This window comes from Colobus angolensis, unplaced genomic scaffold (assembly GCF_000951035.1).
Source record: "Colobus angolensis palliatus isolate OR3802 unplaced genomic scaffold, Cang.pa_1.0 Scaffold5, whole genome shotgun sequence".
Taxonomy (NCBI): Eukaryota; Metazoa; Chordata; class Mammalia; order Primates; family Cercopithecidae; genus Colobus; species Colobus angolensis.
This window is the reverse complement of record NW_012118487.1, coordinates 4,342,075-4,365,395: the sequence shown is the minus strand read 5'-3', so window position 1 is coordinate 4,365,395 and position 23,321 is coordinate 4,342,075. Positions and strand designations below refer to the sequence as shown.

The window sequence follows — 23,321 nt, the reverse complement described above, 5'->3', positions numbered from 1 at the left end:
CAGGCGTGGTGGAAGGCGCCTGTAGTCCCAGCTACTCGGGAGGCTGAGGCAGGAGAATGGCATGAACCCGGGAGGAGGAGCTTGCAGTGAACCGAGATTGCACCACTGCACTCCAGCCTGGGAGACAGAGTGAGACTCAGTCTCAATAAATAAAAAAGAAAAAAGAAAAGAAACAGTTTATTTTCTCTCTTCTTTATTTTTTTTTCTTTGTTTTCTTTCACTTACATAGGCTGGAACTCAGATCAGCCTGGCAGATTTACCATTTTCCAGTGAGGTTTTCACTCTATGGTATAACTTGCTTCCTTCCAAGCAAATGCCTTGCAAAAAGAATGAAGAAAATGAGGACTCTGTATTTCAACCAAACCAGCCGTTAGGAGATACTATAGACTTGGTGAGTCAAAATTAGAGAATAATATGAAAGTAATGTGAAATACATATATAATATGAAAGTAATATGAAATATGGAATGCTACAAGACCAACATGCTTTTATCACTTTCACTATCCTTCCTTTTCTCCTTTCACAACTTTGTTTTTCCCAGCTTCCTAAAAGAAAAGAAAGTTAATTTCCAGCTTTGGCTTTGTTTCAAATATGGTTTGTAAAAGGAGCACTCTTTTCTGCTCACACTTCCTTATAAAAATAAACTTTGACATAGAGGCTTCACTGGTTTTAAGTGATCATGGAAAAAACCTTTTAATTTAAATATATACTTTTCATGCATCGTGTTCACATTGTTTGATTCCACTGTCAGGTACATTTGGCACTTTTATATTTTGCAAATTTGAAATTATTAAGCCAAAACAGTGTGTTAGCTTTTCATTTTTAACATCAGTAGCCATAAATATTTTCTATTAAATACTTTTGTAAGGACCAAGCATGGTGGGTCAGGCCTGTAATCCCAGCACTTTGGGAGGCTGAGACAGGTGAATTGCTCAGGAGTTCAAGACCAGCATGGGCAACATGACGAGATCCCGTCTCTACAAAAATAACAAAAAAATTAGCTGGGTGCAGTGGTGCATGCCTGAAGTCCTAGCTCCTGGGGAAGGTGAGGTGGGTGGATCAATTGACCCTCGGAAGTTGAAGCTGGAGTGAGCCATGATCACGCCACTGTACTCCAGCCTGGAAGACAGAAAGAGACCCTGTCTCAAAAAAATGGGGGGTAGGTTGTAGCGAGCAACCATACTTCAATACAGTACTTCAAAAAAATTTACAAAGGGGCCTTTTGTGAGGCCGTTCATCATGAATTTGGCATTTGTGGATATTGTTATTGAATTCAAGTTTATTTTAGATTATGAGGAAGGCATTTCCTAAGCAAAAGTCAGATAATTAAACAACAGTGTTTTATTGATCATCTCCTGTATGTGAGGCACTATAGTAGACACTGTAGTGGGGGGTGAAAGGGAAACGAACATCATGGTACATCTTAGATCACATGCCCAGGCTTGTGGTAGACGCTAAACAATGCATACAAGATGGCGAAATAGAGTTTTTATCCTTAAGAATGCTTTTATAATGGTCACACTTTATGTAAGTTCTTAAAAATAGCTTTATTACAATATAATTCATATGTCATACATTTCACCCATTTAAAGTGTGACAGTTTGTCCATTTGAAGCCCCCAATTCAGTGGTTTTTAGGATATTCACAGAGTTGTGCATGCAACCAACATTACAGTCTGATATTAGAACATTGACATCATCACCAAAGAAGCCCTGTGTGCACGAGCAGAGACTCCCAGTTCTCCCTAACCTCTTTCCCCCAAGGCAGCCACTAATCTCTGCTACAAGGCAGCCACTAATCCCTGTCTCTGAATTTGCTTCTTCTGGACATTTCATGTAAGTGGAATAATACAATATTTGTTCTCTTGTGTCATCTTTCACTTAGCATAAGATTTTCAAGGTACCTCCATGGTGTTGCAGTATTAGTATTTTATTCCTTTTTATTCACACATAATATTCTATTGTGGATGTACCACATTTTATCTGTCCATCAGCTGATGGGCATTTGGGTTGTTTCCACTTTTTGGCTATTATGAAAAATGCAGCTATGAACATTTGTATACAAGTGTTTTTGTGGATGTATGTTTTCATTTCTCCTGGGTATGTACACGTGAGTAGAATTGTTGGATTGTATAGTCACTCTGTGTGTAATATTTTGAGGAATGGCCAAACTGTTCCTAGGTGTTTGCACCATTTTGCATTCCCACTAGCAGTGTATGAGGTTTCCACTTTCTGCCTTGCCGTGTGTTATCTGTCTTTCTGATTCTGGCCATTCTTGTGGATGTGAAGTGGTGTTTCACTGTGGCTTTGACTGACATTTCCCTAATGACTAATGATGGTGAGCATCATAGGCTTATTGGCCATTAGTATATCTTTTTTTTTTTTGAGAAATGTCTTTTCAGAATCTTTGTCTATTTTTAAAAGGTATTGTTTATTTATTTATTTTTAATTTATTGTTATTTTCTTTTGAGATGGAGTTTTGTTCTTATCGCCCAGGCTGGAGTACAATGGCACAGTCTCGGCTTACCACAACCACCCCTCCCAGGTTCAAGTTATTCTCCTGCCTCAGCCTCCCGAGTAGCTGGGATTAGCTGGGATTACAGGCACGCACCACCACGCCCAGCTAATTTTGTATTTTTATTAGAGATGGGGTTTCTCCGTGTTGGTCAGGCTGGTCTTGAACTCCCGACCTCAGGTGATCTGCCCACCTCACCTCCCAAAGTGCTGGGATTACAGACGTGAGCCACCGCGTCTAGCCTGTTTATTTTTTTATTACTGAGTTATAAGAGTTCCTTAGCTATTCTTGATACAAACCCCTTATCAGATAAATGATTTGCAGATATTTTCTCTCATTCTGTGGATTGTCTTCTCACTTTCTTGATGGTTTTATTTATGGCACAAAAGTTTTTAATTTTCCTAAAAGTCCAATTTATCAATTTTTGAAAAATCCTTGTACTTTTGGTATCATAGCTAAGACTGCTTTGCCTAAACTAATACCGCAAAGATTTACTCCTGGGTCTTTTTCTAAGAGTTTTAAAGTCCTATATTTAGGTCTCTGATTCATTTGAGTTGTTAATGTGGATCCAGTTTCGTCTTTTTGTATGTGGATATGCAGTTGTCCCAGCACCATTTATTGCAAAAACTGTTCTTTCCCCTTGAATTATCTTGGCACCCTTGTTGAAAATCAAGTGTGAGGGTTTACATTTCTGGACTGTCAATCCTGTTCATTAATCCGTATGTCTGTACTTAAGCTAGTACCACACTGCCTTGATTACTATAGCTTTGTAGTCATTTTGAGATCAGGAAGTGTGGGTCTTCCAACTTTGTTTTTCTTTTTAAAGATTATTTTGGCTATTCAGAGTCCCTTGCATTTCCATAAGAGTTTTAGTATCAGTTTACTAATTTCTGCAAAAAAAGATAGCCAGGATTTTCATAGGGGTAGAATTGGACCCATAGGTCAGTTTGGAAGATACTGTCATCATAACAGTTCTAAGTGTTCTGATCCATGAACATAGGACATATTTCCATTTATTTAGGTCTTTAATTTCTTTCAATAATATTTCATAGTTTTCAGAGTCAAAGTTTGCATTTCTTTCATTTTTCTTTTTTCTTTTTATGTCAGATGGGTAATGTGCTGATGTCCCAATGAGATTTGAAGGAGGCATATGTCACACATGAGCATGAAAACCTAATCATCACACTTAGGAACTACAAAAGGATCAGTGTGTGACTTCTTTTGTTAAATTTATTTCTAAGTATTTTATTCTTTCTGATGCTATTGTGAATGGAACCAGGCTTTTAAAAGTTTTGTTCATCACAGCCCCATATAACAACATAAAAAAGATCTATACATGACCAAGTGAGATTTGTCCTAGGAATGCAAGGTTGGTTTAACACTTGAAAATCAGTAAATTATATCAGATATTTCATCATTTAAATGTTTTAATCATTTAAAACAAAGTTTGAGGACCCACTGGAAGAGTGTGATGTTTCAGTACATGTATTCATTATATAATGATCAAATCGGGGTAAATTAACAAATCCATCACCTGAAACTTTTATCATTTCTTTGTGATGAGACCATTCAAAATCCTTTCTTGTAGCTGTTTTGAAGTATATAATACAATGTTGTTAATTACAGTCACCTTACTGGACGTTAGAACAGCAGAACTTATTCTGCTTCTCTAAATGTAACTTGATGTTCCCGTTGAATAACCTTTCCCTTTTCCTCCTCACCCTCCCTGCTCTCCCCAGCCACTGTGGAACTGTTTTCTCAGTTGCATTTTTAATTGTTGCACAGTTGATTTTATTTGTCTTGTATCCTGCAACCTTACTGAACTCATTTATTAATTCTAATAGTTTTTTTAGTGGATTCCATTAGATTTTCTATAAGATCATATTGTTTGCAAATAGAGGTGATTTTACTTCTTCCATTCCAGTCATATGCCTTTTATTTCTTTTCTTTTTTTCTTTCTTTTTTTCTTTTTTTTTTTTTTGCCTATTTGCCCTGGCTAGAACTTCCCAAACAATATTGAAAGAAGTAGTAAGAGCAGACATTTTTGTCTCGGTCCTGATCTTAGTGGAAAAGCTTTCAGCCTTTTACCATTAAGTATGAATTTGGCCATGGCTTTTACATAGATGTCCTTTATCAGAATGAGGAAAAGTTCTTCTTTTCCAAGTTTGTTGACTGCTTTTCATCATTAAAGGCTGTTGGATTTGTAAAATGCCTTTGTTGCATCTCTTGAGATGGTCATGTGGTTTTTGTTCTTTATTCAATTGATATAATGTATTAATTGATTTTCAAGTGGTAAACCAACCCTGCATTCCTATGATAAATCTCACTTGGTTATAGTGTAGATCCTTTGTATGTTGTTGGACTCAGTTTGCTAGTATTCCATTGAGGATTTTTGTGTCTGTATTCATAGTTTTCTTGTGATAGCTTTAGTTTCTATCAGGCTAATTCTGGCCTCATAGTATGAGTTAGAAAGCATTTTACCTTTTGGAAGAATTTGAGAATAATTTGTATTAATTCTTCTGTAAATGTTTCATAGAATTCACAGGTGAAGCCATCCAGTCCTGTACTTTTTTGTGTGTGTAAGTTTTTGTTTTCAAATTCTGTCTCTGTACTTCAGTCTATTTAGATGTGTAAGTATTGCTTTTTGAGTCTGTTATTAGGTAAAGTAAATTTAGCATTTACCTTTAGCATTGCATTGCATCTTTCTGTTCAACTGAACCTTTTATCATTATGAAATGTTCCTTTTCATCTCTAGCAATATCTCTTGTTTTAAAATCTACTTTGGTGTTAGTAAAGCTACATATCAGCCTTCTTGGGTTAGTGTTTGCATGGTTGATCTTTTTTCATCCTTTTACTTTCCATCTTTCTGAAATATTATATTTAAAATATTCTACTTATAAGCAATATGCAGTTGGTTTTGATTTATTATCCAGTCTTAAAATCTTCATCTTTTAATTGAAATATTTAGCTCACTTACTTTTAATGCTATTATTGATATATTTGGGTTTGATCCTATTATCTTCCTATTTGTTTTCTTTTAATTCCATCTTTACTCTTTTTCTTTCCTTGTTTTGAATTAATTATTTTTAAATTTTCATTTTCCCCTCTACTAGATCTGCAGTCTTTTATTTTTTGCAGTTTCCCTGGAGATTGTAGCATGAGTTGTTAACTTATTAAAAACTACCATGAATCAATTCCTTTACTTTTTCCCAGACAATGCAAAGATTTTCAAAGACTTTAACACCATTTTATTCCCTTTCCTCCTTCTCTGCTATTATTATCATATATTTTGAATCTCACAAGATATTATTATTGTTTCATTGACAATTAGTATTCATTCAGATTTCCTCACATTTTTACCCTTTTGTTATGTTTTATTTCCTTCTGCATTATTGTGCTTCCATTTGAGACATTTTGCTTCTGCTCAAAGGATTCCCTTTAACATTTCTTTTAGTATAGACCTGTTAGTATCTATTTCAACTTCATTTGGGAAGGATAATTTTTTTGCTGCATATTCAGAATTCTAGGTCTGCAGTTATTTCTTTGAACATGTTAAAAATATCATTTTATTGTCATCTAGCTTCCATTGATTCTGTTGAGCTTTTGGGGGAAAACTTAATTGTTGGGTCATATAGCATTATTTCTTTTACTGCTTGTAAGATTCTTCAGCAGTTTCATGCTGATATGCTAATGTGATTTTCTTTTTGTTTATACCACTGAAATTCTTTATCGTTTCATTCAGTTTTTTGAGCATATTATTAATGAAAACTTAAATTTTTTTCTCAGTGCCTGTAGTGTATGGATCATCTGTGGGTCTGCCTTATTTGGCTATCGTTTCTCTTGACTTTCACTCTTTAGGTCCTAATGAAATACTGGATATTATGTATGAGGATAACTGACTGATGTCTTCCTCCAGAGAGGATTTTATATTCTTCTGAAAAGCAAATGACAATATGGGTAGCTTACCTGAATTATGTGGGGACCTGAATTCCAGCTTTGCTCTCCGTAAGACTGTATGGCACAATGGAAATATCTGCTTACTATTTTGGCCTGATAGCAGCTGTGTTTTTGCTTTGTTTCTCAACTTCTTGCTCTGCATATAGGCAGCTTAGGAATGGCAAATGCCATGACAGCAATATCATGCGGAATATTGAGCTCACTTTACAGTTCATTTTCTCTAACCTCTTGTGAGTTGACTGCCTTGGTAGTCCTGAACTCAATTTTAGTCTTCCCGTCCTACTGACATTGCCACTGTTCTAGGCAGCCACATGTTTAGCCTGTGTACCTCACTACTAGAATTGACAAATACCCTAAGGGAAAAGAGTGGCAATGGCTCACCTTATTATATTTCTGTTCTGCCTGGGATCTTGGCCCTCTAGTCCTGATTGCCTTTGTTGCTCTTCATTGCTTTAAAACAGCTGAGAGGTTTTGCTTGTTTTGGGTTCTATTTTATTCAGCTTTCATATTTGTTTTCAGCAGGAGAGTTGAGTCTTCTTTACAGATAGTAGTGTAAATTCCCATCTGATGAGTTTTTAAATCATTTCTTCAAGGATATGATGTTAATTGCCATATGCTTTACATTCTCCAGGATGCAGTGTCAGCCTTACTTGCAAGAACATCAGCTGAGTTGTTAGCTGTGGAACAAGAATTAGCACAAGAAGAAGAGGAAGAAGAATCAAGACAAGAAGAGCAAAGGGGTCCAGATGGAGACTGGTTAAACAGTTATTTCCTTTTGCTATTGGGAACTCAAAGATGATGTGTTTACACATCTTACAATGAAACCTTTGTAGGCTCATGTTTTATTCCAGAATTATGGAATGCACTGCACCTTCAGGAAGCTATGCTAGGAAAAGTCTTTCCTTGGTCATTAGAGAGTTAAGGAAGTAACGGCAAGATTGTGGGCAAAGTTAAAACACTAGCCAGGTTCTTTGTTCTTGTTTCGAGTAATTTTAAAACACGATTTTCTGAGCTTTTTTTTTTTTAAGTCTAAACTTGATTTTGATAGATATGGTAGCTTATTGTAGAGTTATAGATAGTTTTAAAAGTGACTCTATTTTTCTTTTATCTACCTGGAAGTACCATTTAGGCTCTAGGAAGACAAAGCAGGTATTTTAAAAACAACTTCTGAGTACTCATTTCTCTGTTTGTTACCACTCTTACCTTCTTTTTCTGTGTCCTTCCCTGTATCCATACCCAATCCTTTAAAAAGGGGAGCAGAGAGGGAAGTTATTACAGTTTTTGTCCAGGTTCATATATATATAAAGAGCTATCCTTCCTGGATTGTACTGTTTTCTCTTAAAACAAATTTTAGTGAATATTTCACTCTTTAAATATGTATGTAAAATCGCTTGAGTTAATTTTTAATATATAGTTGTTCAGACTGTTAGGTTTGGTTGAACTACTGTTAACACATGTGCATATACATATATAGCATGCATTTGTGTGTATATAGAAAACTTTTTAGAAACTTAGAGTGACAAGGTAGATCATAAATAACACAGTCATGGACATTTGGAAGGAATAGCTTCTACTGTGATGTAAAAAGATATAGATATACTTTGTCCTTATCAAAAGTCCTTCATAGTGAATAAAAGTCACAGCACTGCAAAACAAACAAATATGAGAGTGATTATAAGGTTCATTATAGTATCTTTAAATAGTAATTCTCATATATGTAAAATACAATTTGTTTCACACATATTTCCAAACAGTACACTTACTATGTGAACAAAGAAATTTATAACTCATAGTAGTCATTAATGGTTCCCCTTACGTTCACTTCATGGCTAGACATTTATTAACTAGTCTGTGCCAGTTTGTCATCTGTCACCAGTCAAATTAAAGCTGAACATTTAGTTCTCAATGGAAAGAATGTTTGCGTTCGGAGAACATGAAACTCAACAGAGTTTGAGATGTTCTAGTATATGTGCTGCCGAAGCAAGCACAAGTTTGAGATGTTCTAAACCATCCTAGTACTCCTGCTTTATATATTCCATATAAGCTGTATTTATCTTCTGGAGCACCACTTATACCACTTATAATGCCCCTTCAGCCTATGCCAGGGCTTTTGTTAAAAATGAGTCTTCTGCTAGTTTAGAAGAAAAACTTCCTTAACATAGGATTCTCCTCGCTAGACCATGAGGACACTCAATAAAATGAGTATTTAACATCCTTACTTGTTTATTCACTCTTAGCTGAGAGTAACTCCATTCTATTATATGATTAATTTTACAATAAATGAACAATGAACACCAAGTTATTTTATAGTGAGTGTCAATATTTTTAAATGCTAACATTAAACTCTATATGTGATTTTCAGAATATGTCTATTTTAATGTCTAGAAATTAGGTTAAATTTCATGAGTTTAACTTTTTAATACCACATTATGGTGATTTTGCTACAGGTTACTAGAGGGTGAAGTGAGGATTTTATTTTTTATAAGACATTTAGTTAAAAACCCCAGCGAAAGAAATGGCTTGGTTCATTATGTGTGAGTCTGTTTGTTTCCCAGATAACAACTTAGCATGCCCAGGCTACGTGTTCATGGAGCATGCCTGCCTACCAAAAGTGTGTTTTGTTTTTGTTTTACCATAGGCTAACAATGCTGAGAGAGGCCTCTAACGAAATTGTGGCTAAAAAAGAGGCTGAAGTTAAATTTCCAGAGGACAGTAACTGTACAGAAGATTTAAGTTCATGCACTAGTGTGCCTGAGATGAACGAAGACGGGAACAGGAAAGAAAACAACTGTGCCAAAGACCTCAGAAGTCAGCCACCTGCTGGAACACCAACACTGGTGACTATTCCACTGTTCTGTCTTAAAACTGATGCCTTACGGGCACCATGTGGACTAGGGAGATGCGTGCCTGTCTCCTTAGGTGTAAATCCCATGTCAGGATTTTGTGCCGAAAGCTGATCGTGAAAGGCGTGTGTGGGAATAGGCTCTGAGAAGCATCATAAATGCTTTAAAGTTTTAAAATGGGCCCAAAATATTCTCCACTTATGTTTGGAGAATATGTAAGAAGAGAAATAGTTCTAGCTACTTTAAATCTCTATAAATATTCTGTGAATATTAAAAGTATTTTCTGAATTCCTTGAATAATAACAGGATGTCTTGTGTCAGGTTCCGTATATGTAGTAAGCTTTATTTCCATTTCAAACATGAAGTAAACATTTAAAGTTCATTTTGGTTAGGCGATGCCCTGATTGGAAAGGTGACAGGTGACTTAGTTTAGGCACAAGTGCCAGCCAAGTTATTAAACAGGTAACTTTGCTAGTTAAGTGAGAGATGTGTTGAGACTGTCAACCCCATATGGGGAAAATATTTTCAAGCTTTGAGGATGCCCACACACTGGGGATATTGATAATAGAGTTTAAAAAATTATAAGTTTGTATTCCTGAGAAAATAATATTATGCCCTGAGAACTTCCTTTCTCAAAGGAGCAAACTTTCATCAAGAGGCAGGTTTGGAATCAAATGATACCTATAAGGTAAAAAACAGACATCTGCCTATGCCTACTGAGTTTGTATTTTGAGAAACTTCCATTTTTACTTAAGGTTTATTTTGGTTACATTTCTAAAGATCCAGTAAAAAGACAACACAGCTTCACAACAGTTGTGTTTATACATGTATAATTGCGTATTCCATTTAAACCTACACGTTTGTGGTATATTTCATTTTCTTATATTTAATTATCTTTAGCATTTATTTGGAAAACAGTGTAATCAGAAAGTTGAATAAAGTTTAATGATGATATATACCCAAATAGGATTCTTTATAAAATCATTTTAAATTTAAACCTTCATTTTAATGTTCGACCTTGTGGAGGCAGCACCTCTATTTATGGTGCTTGTTGGACAGATACCACAGTGCCTGCCATGCAGAACGTCCCAAGAACTCACACTGCCCGCTGTGCAGAACTTCCTAAGAACTTAGCAGAAAGCCACTGTTGGTAGAAAACTGAAGAGAAATTCTCCCCAGAAGTACTTCAGAAGTACTATAGTCTGTAACGTGAAGCCTTTCTCTTAGGAGTGGCCATAGTGCTCCATGAGTCTCTGTTGTAACATTAGATATTTTTTCTTTCTTAGAAGAAAGGAGCATAATGTTTACACATCTTTCAGCTCCTGACAAGTTGTTAACTTCTCTTATAGGTTGACAAAGAGACAAACACTGATGAAGCCGCTAATGACAATATGGCAGTTCGCCCCAAAGAGCGCAGCAGCCTGAGCTCTAGACAGCATCCCTTTGTGAGGAGCAGCGTGATAGTGCGCTCACAGACCTTTTCTCCGGGGGAGCGGAGCCAGTACATCTGCAGGGTAAGGTGGCGGCGCTCGCCGCAAGGCTCTGGGACTGCAGCTTCTTCCCTGCTGGTAGGGAATGGCCTGCAAAGGAGAAGACTGCACTGGGAGTCTTCACATGACAACTACAAATGCTAGAAATGCTATAAAATAGATGTAGAATATCACATGCTTATGGTCCTTTTCAGTTTGTTTGTTTTTCCGTCAAATTTAATGTCTCCTTGGTTGCAATGTGATTTATTTGGCAAGTAAGCAAAGTTTACGGATCGTACTGCTAAGTGTTCATATGTTATTTGGACTTCAGTCTGTATTTAGAAACATAAAGTGGTTTTTTGAGATATATGTGGTCTGTATATTTCTATTCTATATCTTATGTCCTTCAAACCATGTTAGTCTTGTTGAACTGAGAATTGTGAATTGCATTTTAGAGCAAAAATCCTCTTTTAATAATGCTTATAAACACTGATCACATCCATAGTTCTGTGAAGAAAATGATGAGATTTGTATCAATTTGCCAAATTCTACTTCTAGAAGTATTTCTGATTTATCTAGTAAGACAGACATAATATTATAAACTGGGTTAGAAATACTTTTTAAATTCTAAATTTATTCATTCAGTTCAACACGTTTTTATTAAGCACTTGCTTTTAAGCACTTTCCTAGATACTTGGGCTTCATTTAGAAACAAGAGACTCAGAGCCCTGCCATTGTAGAGTTTACGTTCCTGTGAATCGAGCCAGACCACAAGCAGTAAATATGATGAACAAGCTATAAAGTATCTTGGAAGGGAATCAATGCTATGGACAACAGTAGTGCAGGGGGTTGGGGGTAATACGCAGGATTCAGAGCAGGCTGCATTTCAGTAAAGATTTGAAGCAGAGGAGACAGTGGGCATGGGCTATCTGGGCTGAGAGCCTTCTAGATAGCACAGACTGTCTTCACTCTGACCTTGAGCTCAGTGCTTTATGCAGACCTTTCTTTAAAGAAACAAATATCATGTATTAGCTAAAAATACAAAGGATAATTTTATTTTAAAAAATATGTAAGTAGCTTAAACATATGATTTTTGATAGCCACTACCAAAAGGCAGCTATTTAAATTATTTCCAGGCATGGTGGCTCATGACTGTAATCCCAACACTTTGGGAGCCTGAGGGGAGCGAATCACCTGAGGTCAGAAGTTCAAGACCAGCCTGGCCAACATGGTGAAACCCCATCCCTACTAAAAATACAAAAATTAGCTGGGCATGGTGGCATGCACCTGTAATCCCAGTTACTAGGGAGGCTGAGGCAGGAGAATTGTGTTAACCTGAGTGGCAGAGGTTACAGTGAGCCGAGATCATGCCACTGCACTCCAGCCTGGGTGACAGAGTGAGAGTCTGTCTCAAAAAAAAAAATACATAAATAAATAATTTAAGAAAATGAAGTTATTTAACAAAACAGAACAGGAAAAACTTATTTGAGGGGATTTTTTTAAAAAAATAAACTCTTAACTATCACTACCTGCTTTACTTGGTAAATGTCTCAATCCCAAACTTCCACTTGCACTCTGTTTGATATGCAGTGATTTTTTTTTTAAATCTTTTGTTGCCAGTTAAATCGGAGTGACAGTGACAGTTCAACCCTGGCTAAAAAATCACTGTTCGTGAGAAACTCCACCGAACGCCGCAGTTTGAGGGTCAAAAGGGTATGTATTCCCTCAACCACGTCCCACTGTCCCTGGACCAGTCCAGAATTGTGACTTGTGCAGCACAAACTCCAGAACCACGAAATGAATGTCAGTGCTCCATGCACTTGGCCTACTGAATGCAGCCACTGGGATACACAGAGACGCAGATGCCATGGCTGCTATGGAGATGGAGGGTTGTGAGGGCATTTATTCATCACTGGTGTGGAACCTGTGATGGTTAAGACTGGAAATGCAGTTTCAGTATCTCTGGAGAAAGGACCTGCTGAGCCTGCAGGGGTATCAGACAATGGTAGAACACATTTCTGATGATGCTGCATACCATGTCCAGGTCTTGAGCGATTGTGGGAAGGGGTGTAAGACCTGGTACCTTTTCTGAAGGACACACACGCTGGTAAAGGAGGAACACACAGTTTTCGTAACTTGCTTAAACAGGTGTCTTTAGAAAGTTCACACTAATGTGGGTGGGCAGCTCAGGTGGCATTTTCCTGGAGGTCATGGGTCTCTGCATGAGCTTTAAGGAGAAATCTAAGAGAATAAGTGAATTAACAGGTTGGACTGTTCAGGTAGTTCAGAAATGCCTGTTTACTTGCCAACAGCTGAAATACTAAAGGAAAATATTTGTTTACTGTGATCATTTTGGCTTAAAATGTGTGGTTTGGTGAGTACAGACCACCACATGTGCTGAGCTCTGTCGATGGTGAAGAGCTCGCACCCTCAGGAGTCCATGGTCTAGAGGAGGACGCAGCACACACAGGACTGTCACAGCTGTGCCGGGTACGATAGGGAATGAGCCCATCTAATTGGGAGAGTCAGAAAGACTCAGTTGGCCAGGGGTGGGGGGTCTCGACACTTGAATAAAATTTCAAGAAGAAAATGGTAGCTTTGGGGCTGGGTGGGAGTGTGATGGATACTGAGTGCTGTGAGTAGGTGGCATAAAATAATACTGGAGCAGGGACACACAGGGCATGAGGACTGTCAGGTTCTGCTAACAGCTTTGGCACTGTGGACAGGAGGATCAGGCATGAAGCCTGGGAAGATGAATCAGAAGCATTGTCATCGCCAGGGCCACTCTGGTCTCATGCCGCCATGTGCAGAGTAAAGAGATGCCTGGCCAGGCAGCAGTGGGTGCCCCTGGTTTAACTTCCTGGTTACTTGAAAGGCATAAAAGCATATTTCATTTTTCTAGAGGCAGATGAGATGTGCTGGCATTTATTCAGCATTCATCATTTTCAGGAAATTCTGAGATGTTGATTTTTCAGATTACCAAACTTTATGCTTTAAAAGCACCTAAATTTTTATCATCTTGTATGAAAAGTCTTCTCAACTCCTTTCTAAGTCGCTTGCCTTCTTAAGCAGCACATACTTTCAGGGATAGTTTCACTCTTCAGATAAATATTAACCAAAAGTGTTTATGAATCAAGGAGCTGAGAAACGGTTGGGTTACTGATAAACTTAGTTATCAGGACTACTTGACACAGACAAAGGTTAATCCTGAAGAGTGTGTAGAAGATGGTTTTAAATGGTTTTTAAAAGTAGACAGATATGGTTTGATAGGAACAAGTGAGGAATGGTATTCTGCTTTAAGAATTACAGCATGAGCAAGGTATAGAGGTGTATGAGGACAAAAGTATCTGCAAAGATGAGTAAAAGGTTCGCCTGAATAGAAGAGCAAAGCGCCAAGTGTGTGAGTGATGAGGTTAGAGGGGCACCCACCGGCAGCGGTGTGCTGCACCCTCCTCACGCTGGCTCACAAGAGTCAATTGTGCACGTCTCTTGCCAGTTAAATCGGAGTGACAGTGACACATCACAGCCAGAGCTTGAAAATGGTGATGGTAGGAGTATTTGCCACATCGAAACTGGCAAACCCTGCAAAGCAGTGCTTTCTTCTCTCCTAGAGAGAGCCAGTTATTAAACATTTACCAGCAGACTCTTGTATATGGAGTCCTTAGGCTCTGTGTGCGTGACAGCTAAGAAAGATTTCTGATTCTGAACAGTAAGTAATACAAAGACGATGTGTGTCTAGATGATTCTTACTGTGTAATGCATTTGTAGAGAGGAGAGGGTAGAGGTTGAATAAAGGGAACCTAAAAATAAGAATGTTACACAGGACCATGCAGTATGTACTGGATGTGGAGGAAGAACAGGAGGACGCAGTAAGAGTGATTCTGGCTTGGGCTAAGGCTCTGAGATCAGAGTAGGGACAGACAGGCCCCTCCCTTCCATCCGGCATGAGCACTACCATTATTCCAGATCTTCAAACTAGAGCACTTGTCAAATCTGAGTCCCTCCTCACTCATATCAAATAGTAACAGTTCTTATTAGCAATCACTTATTTTGCATTCTGTCTGCCAGTAATCTAGGCAAGAAATACCTCCTTGCTCCCCTCTGCTGGTACAGTCTCCCCTCTCACCCAGCCTTGTTTAAAATCTCCTCCTCAAGTGAATGGGCCCTGACCCTGAGTAATCCATCCCCTTCCCTGACTCCCTGTGCACTCCTGCGCTCACTCACAGCTTGCTCTCGCTTAAGGTCTCATGTCATTCTGCAGTCAAAGTCTTCAAGGGCAAGATTGTGTCTTCTCTTCCTAGTACTTTGCCTGCACAACCCCAGCAGACGTTTATTCATATATGTTCAATAATTATTGCTTGATGAATGGGTTAAGATTGCCCCTGAGAAGAGCCATGGTGATTCAGTGGTGAAAGTACGTAGCACACAATGGGAAATCAAGGAAGGCAACTCAATTTAAGCATTCTGATTAGAGGAGAGAGTCAAAACCTAGCAACATTGTCCAGCTATATTCAGGCCGACTGTCATGGATATGATAAGAGTTATATGTCCTGAAATGGAGGAAACAGAAGTGTCTTGCAATGTATTTATTTATTACACAAGGCAGGCTTCATGTAATCAATTGGTCAGGCTAAGTAAGCCAGGCTGTACTATGGTAACAACTTTAAAAATCTCTGCGGTATAAAACAATAAAGGTTTATTTCTTGCCCAGCTACTGGTTCACTGCAGGTTGGCAGGAGGCCCTGCCCCATGTTGCTGTCACCCAGGGCCCATGCTGATGGAGCCTCCCTCTGTGGTTCTTTGCTCTCCCTCCAGCAGGGGACAGAAATGTGCACCTCTCACACTGGCCTTGACAGGCTTCTGCCGGAAGTAAGGCACGTCTCTCCAACTTACCTGCCATGGGCCAGAGCAAGTTGCTCCTGCCCCTTAGGCCCTGGCTTCTAGGGCGCAAGGAAGCACCATCCATCATGCACCAGGAAGGAGGGAAAGCAGGGTAACCACTGCCTGTATAACCAGGGTGTTCATCATTCTGTTTCTAACTATCCAGACGGTTTGCCAGTCAGTCCTTAGAAGAACAGCACAAGAATGCCCAGTACGGACATCTCTAGACTTAGAACTGGACCTTCAGGCATCCCTGACCCGGCAGAGCCGCCTCAATGATGAGCTGCAGGCACTGAGGGACTTGCGGCAGAAGCTGGAGGAACTGAAAGCTCAGGGAGAGACTGACCTTCCACCAGGCGTGCTGGAGGACGAGAGGTTCCAGAAGCTTCTGAAGCAAGCGGAGAAGCAGGTACACAGCTCAGGGTCTGTCATCTCGGAGGGGCTTATGTCTTTTTTAAAGCATGCCACGTAGAAGGTACCCAACTTACGCTTCTTTTTTGCGCATAAGTCTTTGGATGTTTTACTACAGTTTGGAACACATTTTTCCCACTGCTATAGGCCCTTTTTTTTTTTTCCCAAACTGAAAATGTTGAAGGAACAAGGAAGCTGGGAAAGTGGGTGTGGCAGCAGGAGATGGGTGTGGCCAGGAAGAGTGAGGGCGTGGCCAAGGGGGAAGTGGGAAGTAGTCATAATTTCTCCTCCAGATTTTTCTCAATCTCAACGTAAGACTTGGCAAATAAATACAGTATAACTTTTGGCATAAGTGAGACATTTTGTTTGGATTTTCTATGGATGTCTTTTTAAGGTTCATTAACCACATCAATTGTGAAATACATTGCTAATTTTAATGCTACTAAATTTTCACTTTCATTCTTATCTTAAAGAAAAATTACACTTTGTTTATTGACATTCTCCCTTACCTTTCACCCTACAAATAGCTATACCAAAAAAAGATGAAATCACTTATTAAAAAATAGAGTATTTTTGGCCGGGTGCAGTGGCTCACGCCTGTAATCCCAGCACTTTGGGAGGCTGGGGTGGGTGGATCATGAGGTTAGGAGTTCAAGACCATCCTGGCCAAGATGCTGAAACCTAGTCTCTACTAAAAATACAAAAAAATTAGCTGGGCGTGGTGGCACGCACCTGTAATCCCAGCTATTCGGGAGGCTGAGACAGAGAATTTCTTAAACCTGGGAGGCAGAGGGTGCAGTGAGCCGAGATCTCACCACTACTACAGTTCAGCCTGGGCGACAGAGTGAGACTCCGTCTCAAAAAAAAAAAACACAAGAGTGTTTTTAAAGAAACTATTTCCATTATTTTGACACCTAAATATTACTGAAATTTTCAAGAATCTGCATACATATGAAACTGATTGACTTTCTCGAGAGTAGAATTTATATTTTGGTTTACAGGTGTGTATTCATATCCATATGTAGTAGCAAATAGAATTTTCCATATAGCTGAAATACTAATATTACAAATGCCAAAACGTTGTTTTCTTTCAGTCCCTTTGGATGGGAATGTAAAATAGATTAGACACTTCCTGAAACTAACAGAAAATCTTATCTATGATATAAACTGCTCTTTTTGACCCAGAGTTGTTATTTGATCATATCGTGTATAGTACTATCAGGAAAGTTTGAATCATTGAGCTGACTGGAACTGCTGATCCTAGATGGAACTCAGAAACTAAATGAATGAATTTCAAGAATCAAACTGACACCAGTAATCTTTAAAGAAACTTTAAGCAACAAAACGTGTTTCATATCTGTATCTTATCCCACCTGATAGAAGGAAACCTTCACATTCAGTAGGACCTCAGTGTTTGCTTAATGCGAAGTTCAATGGTAGGCCTTACATTTGCCACAGCAGTGGATACAGGATAATTAGACATTGCCCTGGTTTCATAAAGGAGATGAGCCAGACACTCCAGGTCCATGAGAGCAGTGCTTCCTGAAGAGGTCATGAGAGGTGTCATGGAGGAGGTGGCACTTGAACGGGCTTTTAAAGTGGGAAGTGGAGCTTCATAGGGGTGAGAGGCCCAGGACTGTCCATTAATAAAGGTCCAGATGGGCTCCAGACAGTGGAGGGCTGTGGGCAGGAGCCTGCAGGAGAGTAGGGCCACAGCATGTGGAAGGTAGTCTTATGAAATGGAAGATTGAATTATAAGCAGAAATGACTTGCGCTTATGTTTGTAACCTCAGTAACCATCATTTTTATTCTCGAGTTTTTAACTCAACATTAGCAATAATTTCAAACTCTTGGTTGACTTTGACCTACTTTAATGTCATGGAGGAGCATCACAGTCTTTGACTTTTATGGGTCAAAGCCTTCGAAAGCTGAATTGGAGTTTTACAACTATAGATGCAAACAGAACTTTGTGTCTTTGGTTGGTTGTTCATTTCTAGTGTGTCATGATATGAAATTCTAAACCTCTAGGTATCAATAATTACTAAAACTATGGGACTTAAGTTTTTTACTTAATATCATAATGCAAAGGTTCATCCATAAATTGCTTGTTACCGTATTTCATTTTTCTTGACTTATCTAATCTCCGTTATATAGAGAGAAGCTCAGTAGGGCAAAAAACAAAAGGAAAAACAGACAAAGCTCTGGCAAAATTAATGAAGAGAATATACAAATAAAGAATATTACAAAAGTAATGAGGGATAGAACTACAGGTAATTGTGAGATTTGAAAAATAATTACAGCTGAGGTGGGAGAATCACTTGACCCCAGGAGTTGGAGACCAACCTAGGCAATATAGGGAGACCTTGCCTCTACAAAAAAAGTTAAAAAAAAAAATTCATTAGGCATGGTAGCATGCACCAATTACTTGGTCCCAATTACTTGTAAGGCTGAGGGGGGAGGATCACTTTAGCCCAGGAGGTAGAGGCTGCAATGAGTTGTGATTGCACCACTGCACTCCAGCCTAGATGACAGGGTGATACCCTGTCAATCAGTTATGAAAAATTAAAAAATAAATGCATACACACACACACACACACTCCCAGTGCTTTGGGAGACCAGAGTGGGAGGACAGCTTGAAGCCAAGAGTTTGAGACCAGCCTGAGTGACATAACAAGATCCCATGGGGAAAAAAAAAGTTAAGTTAGCTGAGCATGGTGGCACATACCTGTATAGTCTTGGCTGTTCTGGTGACTGAGGCAAGAGGATCACCAGAGGTTTGAGGTTGAAGTGAGCTGTGATCACCCCACTGAACTTTAGCCTGACTGACAGGAAAAAATAATTGAATACTATCAAAATTATATGCCTACAGTTTGGACATACGTCTAGGAAAATATACTAGAATGGATGTTTGGAAAGAATAAAAAGGATGGAAAATCCTATAGCTCTTTTAAAAAAGTAGAAGTAGTGATTAAAAATCTATCCACAAAGAAAATGTCAGTTCTGGATGCTTTATAAGCAAATTCCACCACACTTTCAAAGAAGAAATTATCTCAATTTTATACAAACTCTTCCAGACACTAGAAAAAGAGGGAACACTTCCACAACTAATTTTATGTAATCAACATCCCTAAAGCCAACACTAGACAAAGATACTATCAAAAGGAAAATCACAGGCCAGGCCAGTTTCATTTATGAATGTAGATGCCAGAATCCTGGCTAAAACATGTTAGTAAATAGAATCCAACACTGTATTAAAAAGATAATACATGTTGACCATGTTGAATTGTACAAAAGTTTTCTTTGGTTTGGTTTGGTTTGGTTTTTGGAGACGGTGTTTCGCTCTGTTACCAAGGCTGGAGTGCAGTGGCATGGTCTTGGCTCACTGCAACCTCTGCCCCCCGGGTTCAAGCAATTCTCCTGCCTCAGCTTCCCAAGTAACTGGGGCTACAGGTGCACACCACCACACTAAGCTAATTTTTGTAGTTTTGGTAGAGACGGGGTTTCGCCATGTTGGCCAGGCTGGTCTCAAACTCCTGACCTCAGGTGATCCACCCGCCTCAGCTTCCCAAAGTACTGGAATTACAGGCATAAGCCACTGCGCCTGGCAGGTTTTTTAATATTAGAAAACAATGAATTAAAAAAATATATGTTGACCCTGTCGAAATGTCTAAGAATATTTTTAATGCTAGGAAATCTATTTATATAATTCATTACTTTAACAGATTAAGGAGAAAAATCATTTGGCCAACTCAGTAGATTCAGAAAAATATTGAGAAAAGTCAGTGTTCCTTCATGTTTAAAAATCCCAGTAAGTTAGAGACAGGAACTTCCTCAACTTGATAAAGAATAACTTAAAGTAAATGTGATCATAAATAGATAAACATTAGAATCATTTTCTTTCAAATCAAACACAAGGCATTCACTATCCTTCTGTTCAACATTGTATTAGGAGTTCCTAAACAGTGCCATAAGGCAAGAAAAAAAGTAGAAGCAAAAAGATTGGAAAGAAATAAAGCTGCCATTATTTACAAGTGACATTGCATACATTAAAAAATTTGTAAGTTATTACAAATAGTAGGAGTTTAGCAAGATGGGTGAGTAGAATGATATCCAAAAGTCTGTTGCATTACTTTACACCAGCCAGAAACACCTAGAACATTTAATTAAGATAATTACAACAGTATCAAAGAATATCAAATATCAAGAAATAAACTTAACAAAAATAAACAGTACAGTACAAAGAAAATTACAAAACCTACTGAGAAGAAATGTAAAAGCAAATTCATGGAGAATTTATTACATCCATGTAGAGCAGGGGTCAGTAAGCTTTTCCTATAAATGACCATATATTACATATTATATCAAATTATACTACAATATAATGTAACTGTATTATAACTAAATATTAACAATGTTAAATATTCCCTGTTGCCATATGGTCCCTGTTGCCGCTATTCAGTTCTGCCATAGATAAAATGTAATTAAATGATGTATTTGCATTCCAATAAAACTTTATTTACAAAAAGAAGTGGCAGGCCATAGTTTGCCAATTGCTGATATAGAGGAAGAATTAATACTGTGGAGACGGCCAGTTCTTTCTAAAATGTACCATAGAGTCAATGTAATTCCAAGCAGAATACCCACATGGTTCTTCATGGATACTGATGCAGTTAATGAAAAAGTAAAGGTCAAAGAATAGCCAAGGTACTTTGGAAAAGAGTAACAAGGAGAGGGACCTGCCCTACAAATTTATTAAGCTGCTAAAATAGCAGGAATTTGTGGAGGAATTAAGAGATTGGTCATGGCATGAATACAGAGCACAGAAGCAGACACGTCTGTATGGAGCATTGCTGTGTGATGAGGATGTATCTGTGTGGAGCACTGACGTGTGATACATAAGTAATAGGGGAACCGTGAAGTTTCTGAAGCGTTCTCTGGAAAGACCGTGTGGCAGTAGTGTAAGTGACCATGGCTAGAGCCAGAGGCTCCTTCCCAGTCCCCAGCGCCAGACATTTTCTCATGAGATAAAGTGAGAGAGACTCTGGCAGATCCAAAGAGTAAGTCTAATACTGATTGAAAAAGAAGATTAAGACCTTCTTTTAAAAGTAAAAGTATCATAAATATACTGTTTTCCTGAGTGATTTTTTTTTTTTTTAAATTGTCTCATTGTAGAATTCTGCTAAGATTCTTACTGTTGTTGAGGGATGATTAAGGTTTGGGGACTGATAGGGTGACCTTTGTTTTCCTTCTACACTAAAGAAATCTTTGCATTTGCTCTAAGTAAAGTAGATATAAAGTAGAAAGAGTCTAGAACCCAACAACCCAAGGAAATCATCAGGGCAGACACACTGCTCAGAGTCTCTGAAAACTGGCAGCCAAGTCAGAGTTGATATTTGAGGCACACATGTTCATTTTAATGATTTGTCCCTTAATGAGCCAGTCAAAAATGTGTGTTTGTTTCCAACTGAAAAAAAAATTAAGAAGGAGTTCCTTGGGAAACTTGAGCAGACATATTTTCTGTAAAAACACAAACACACCTCTTAATGCAAATCCTTCCTCTCCAACTCCTATGCTGCCTTCGACTTAGAGTGTCAACTCCCCAGGGAAGCAGTGAGGCTCCTTTTGCTTCTTTGGTATTACAGTGCCTTAGTAGATGTTCCCTCCAACCTTGGCAGAAGTCTCCTTTGCCTCATTCAAGCTGCTCATCTTGTCGACCAGCCGTGATTTTAGCCCTCTTTGAGTTTTGCTTGCCTCCTGCTCACCACTAGCATAGAGGATTTCACCCTGGGGCTTACTGGTGAATAGAACAATACAGCCTGAAAACGTGATGAGAATCTGACTGGTGCACACTGTCTGTGGCCTTAGCGTAGCTTGGCCATGTGAGGGCCTCTGCCCTGTCCTCAGGGAGCCCTTGGTGCAGTTGTGCCTTGGTGATGCTGGGACCAAGTTTCAGGAATATCAGGGTCTATGGATATTATCAGATCAAATCAGTATCTCTTAGAGACCTTATGTACAACACAGTTTTGAAATCAACCCTCAACGCTTTTGACAGACTGTTCTGAAGCAGTTTTCTGCTGTTTTTGTTCCCACCATCTCATACGATGTTCACAGCCGTGATCTAGGAAAAGAATGACAGTGCGAGGGGAAAAGTGCCCAATTCATTCTTCCCGGGGTGCCGAGATCCCTGACACCCCTTGTTTGTTTGTTTTCGTCCCTATCATACCGACCTAACATTCTGTTCTCAGTGACAGAAATAATGGTAGGAATGTGGGGCATGCTTCTCAGACACATGATAAAGTTGAACTAAATTGCCTTGGAAATGACCTCTTTGGGAGCTGTCATCTCTGTCATTCAGTGCAACCGTGTGTGTGACACGGGTGGTATTTTTCACTTTCATCTCCGAATTGTCAGCATTTAATTATTCCTATTGCAGGGCATCGCCTAAAAATGATGCTGGCTAACATACCTGATGGGTGCCGTCCCTTCCTGTGCCTGCCTCAGAGCCAGTGTCTTCATAAAGGTGCTGTCATAGCTGTGTGAGGGTTTTGATTCTTTAAAATGTCAGCACAACCCAACATACTTGAGTACGAAGCCGGGTGGAGTTGCCCTTGCCAGTAGAGGTAACATTAATGCCACTTTGGATATATTTTGCTCACAAAACAGGCCTTCTGTTACCCACGTGGCAGTACTCTCTTAAATGGTGTGAAAACTGGTCGCTGGGCTCAGAACAGCCCAGGATTAATCTGAAGATCATGGGACTGTTCAATTTGGATCAAGAGTGCAAAGATTTGAGAGAGCCAGGATCTCCTTTGTTTTGCCCAGTGAAGGATACAGGCAGGCCTTGTTCCAGTTGAAAACTGTCTGAAAAAGAATGACACTTTAGAACTCTCCTTTGTAAAATAGTGCTTTATTTTATATTAATTTACAGTTGTTTAATCACTAAATGATACCTGTACATAATTCTGGCCTCATAATACGTTTCTGATGATGATTAGAATCATCCTTACATAGGTTGCATTGATGATTTGGCTTAGAAATTATTCTTAAGGCCGGACGCAGTGGCTCACGCCTCTAATCCTAGCCCTTTGGGAGGCCGAGGCTGGTGGGTCACGAGGTCAGGAGATCGAGACCATCCTAGCTAACACGGTGAAACTCCCTCTCTACTAAAAACACAAAAAAATTAGCCAAGCGTGGTGGCAGGCGCCTGTAGTCCCAGCTACTTGGGAAGCTGAGGCAGGAGAATGGC

At 38.9% G+C, this 23,321-nt stretch overlaps 1 protein-coding gene across 1 annotated transcript in view; it reads left to right on the top strand.

The window, feature by feature from the left end:
- WWC2 (WW and C2 domain containing 2) overlaps positions 1–23,321 on the top strand; it is a 122,228-nt gene that overhangs the window by 74,098 nt on the left and 24,809 nt on the right. The window contains exons 15-20 of the mRNA XM_011959571.1: positions 230–391; positions 7,103–7,227; positions 9,110–9,308; positions 10,664–10,828; positions 12,404–12,496; positions 15,831–16,073. Of these exons, the coding sequence (XP_011814961.1) occupies positions 230–391; positions 7,103–7,227; positions 9,110–9,308; positions 10,664–10,828; positions 12,404–12,496; positions 15,831–16,073 (987 nt within the window). The remainder of the gene's footprint in view (positions 1–229; positions 392–7,102; positions 7,228–9,109; positions 9,309–10,663; positions 10,829–12,403; positions 12,497–15,830; positions 16,074–23,321) is intronic.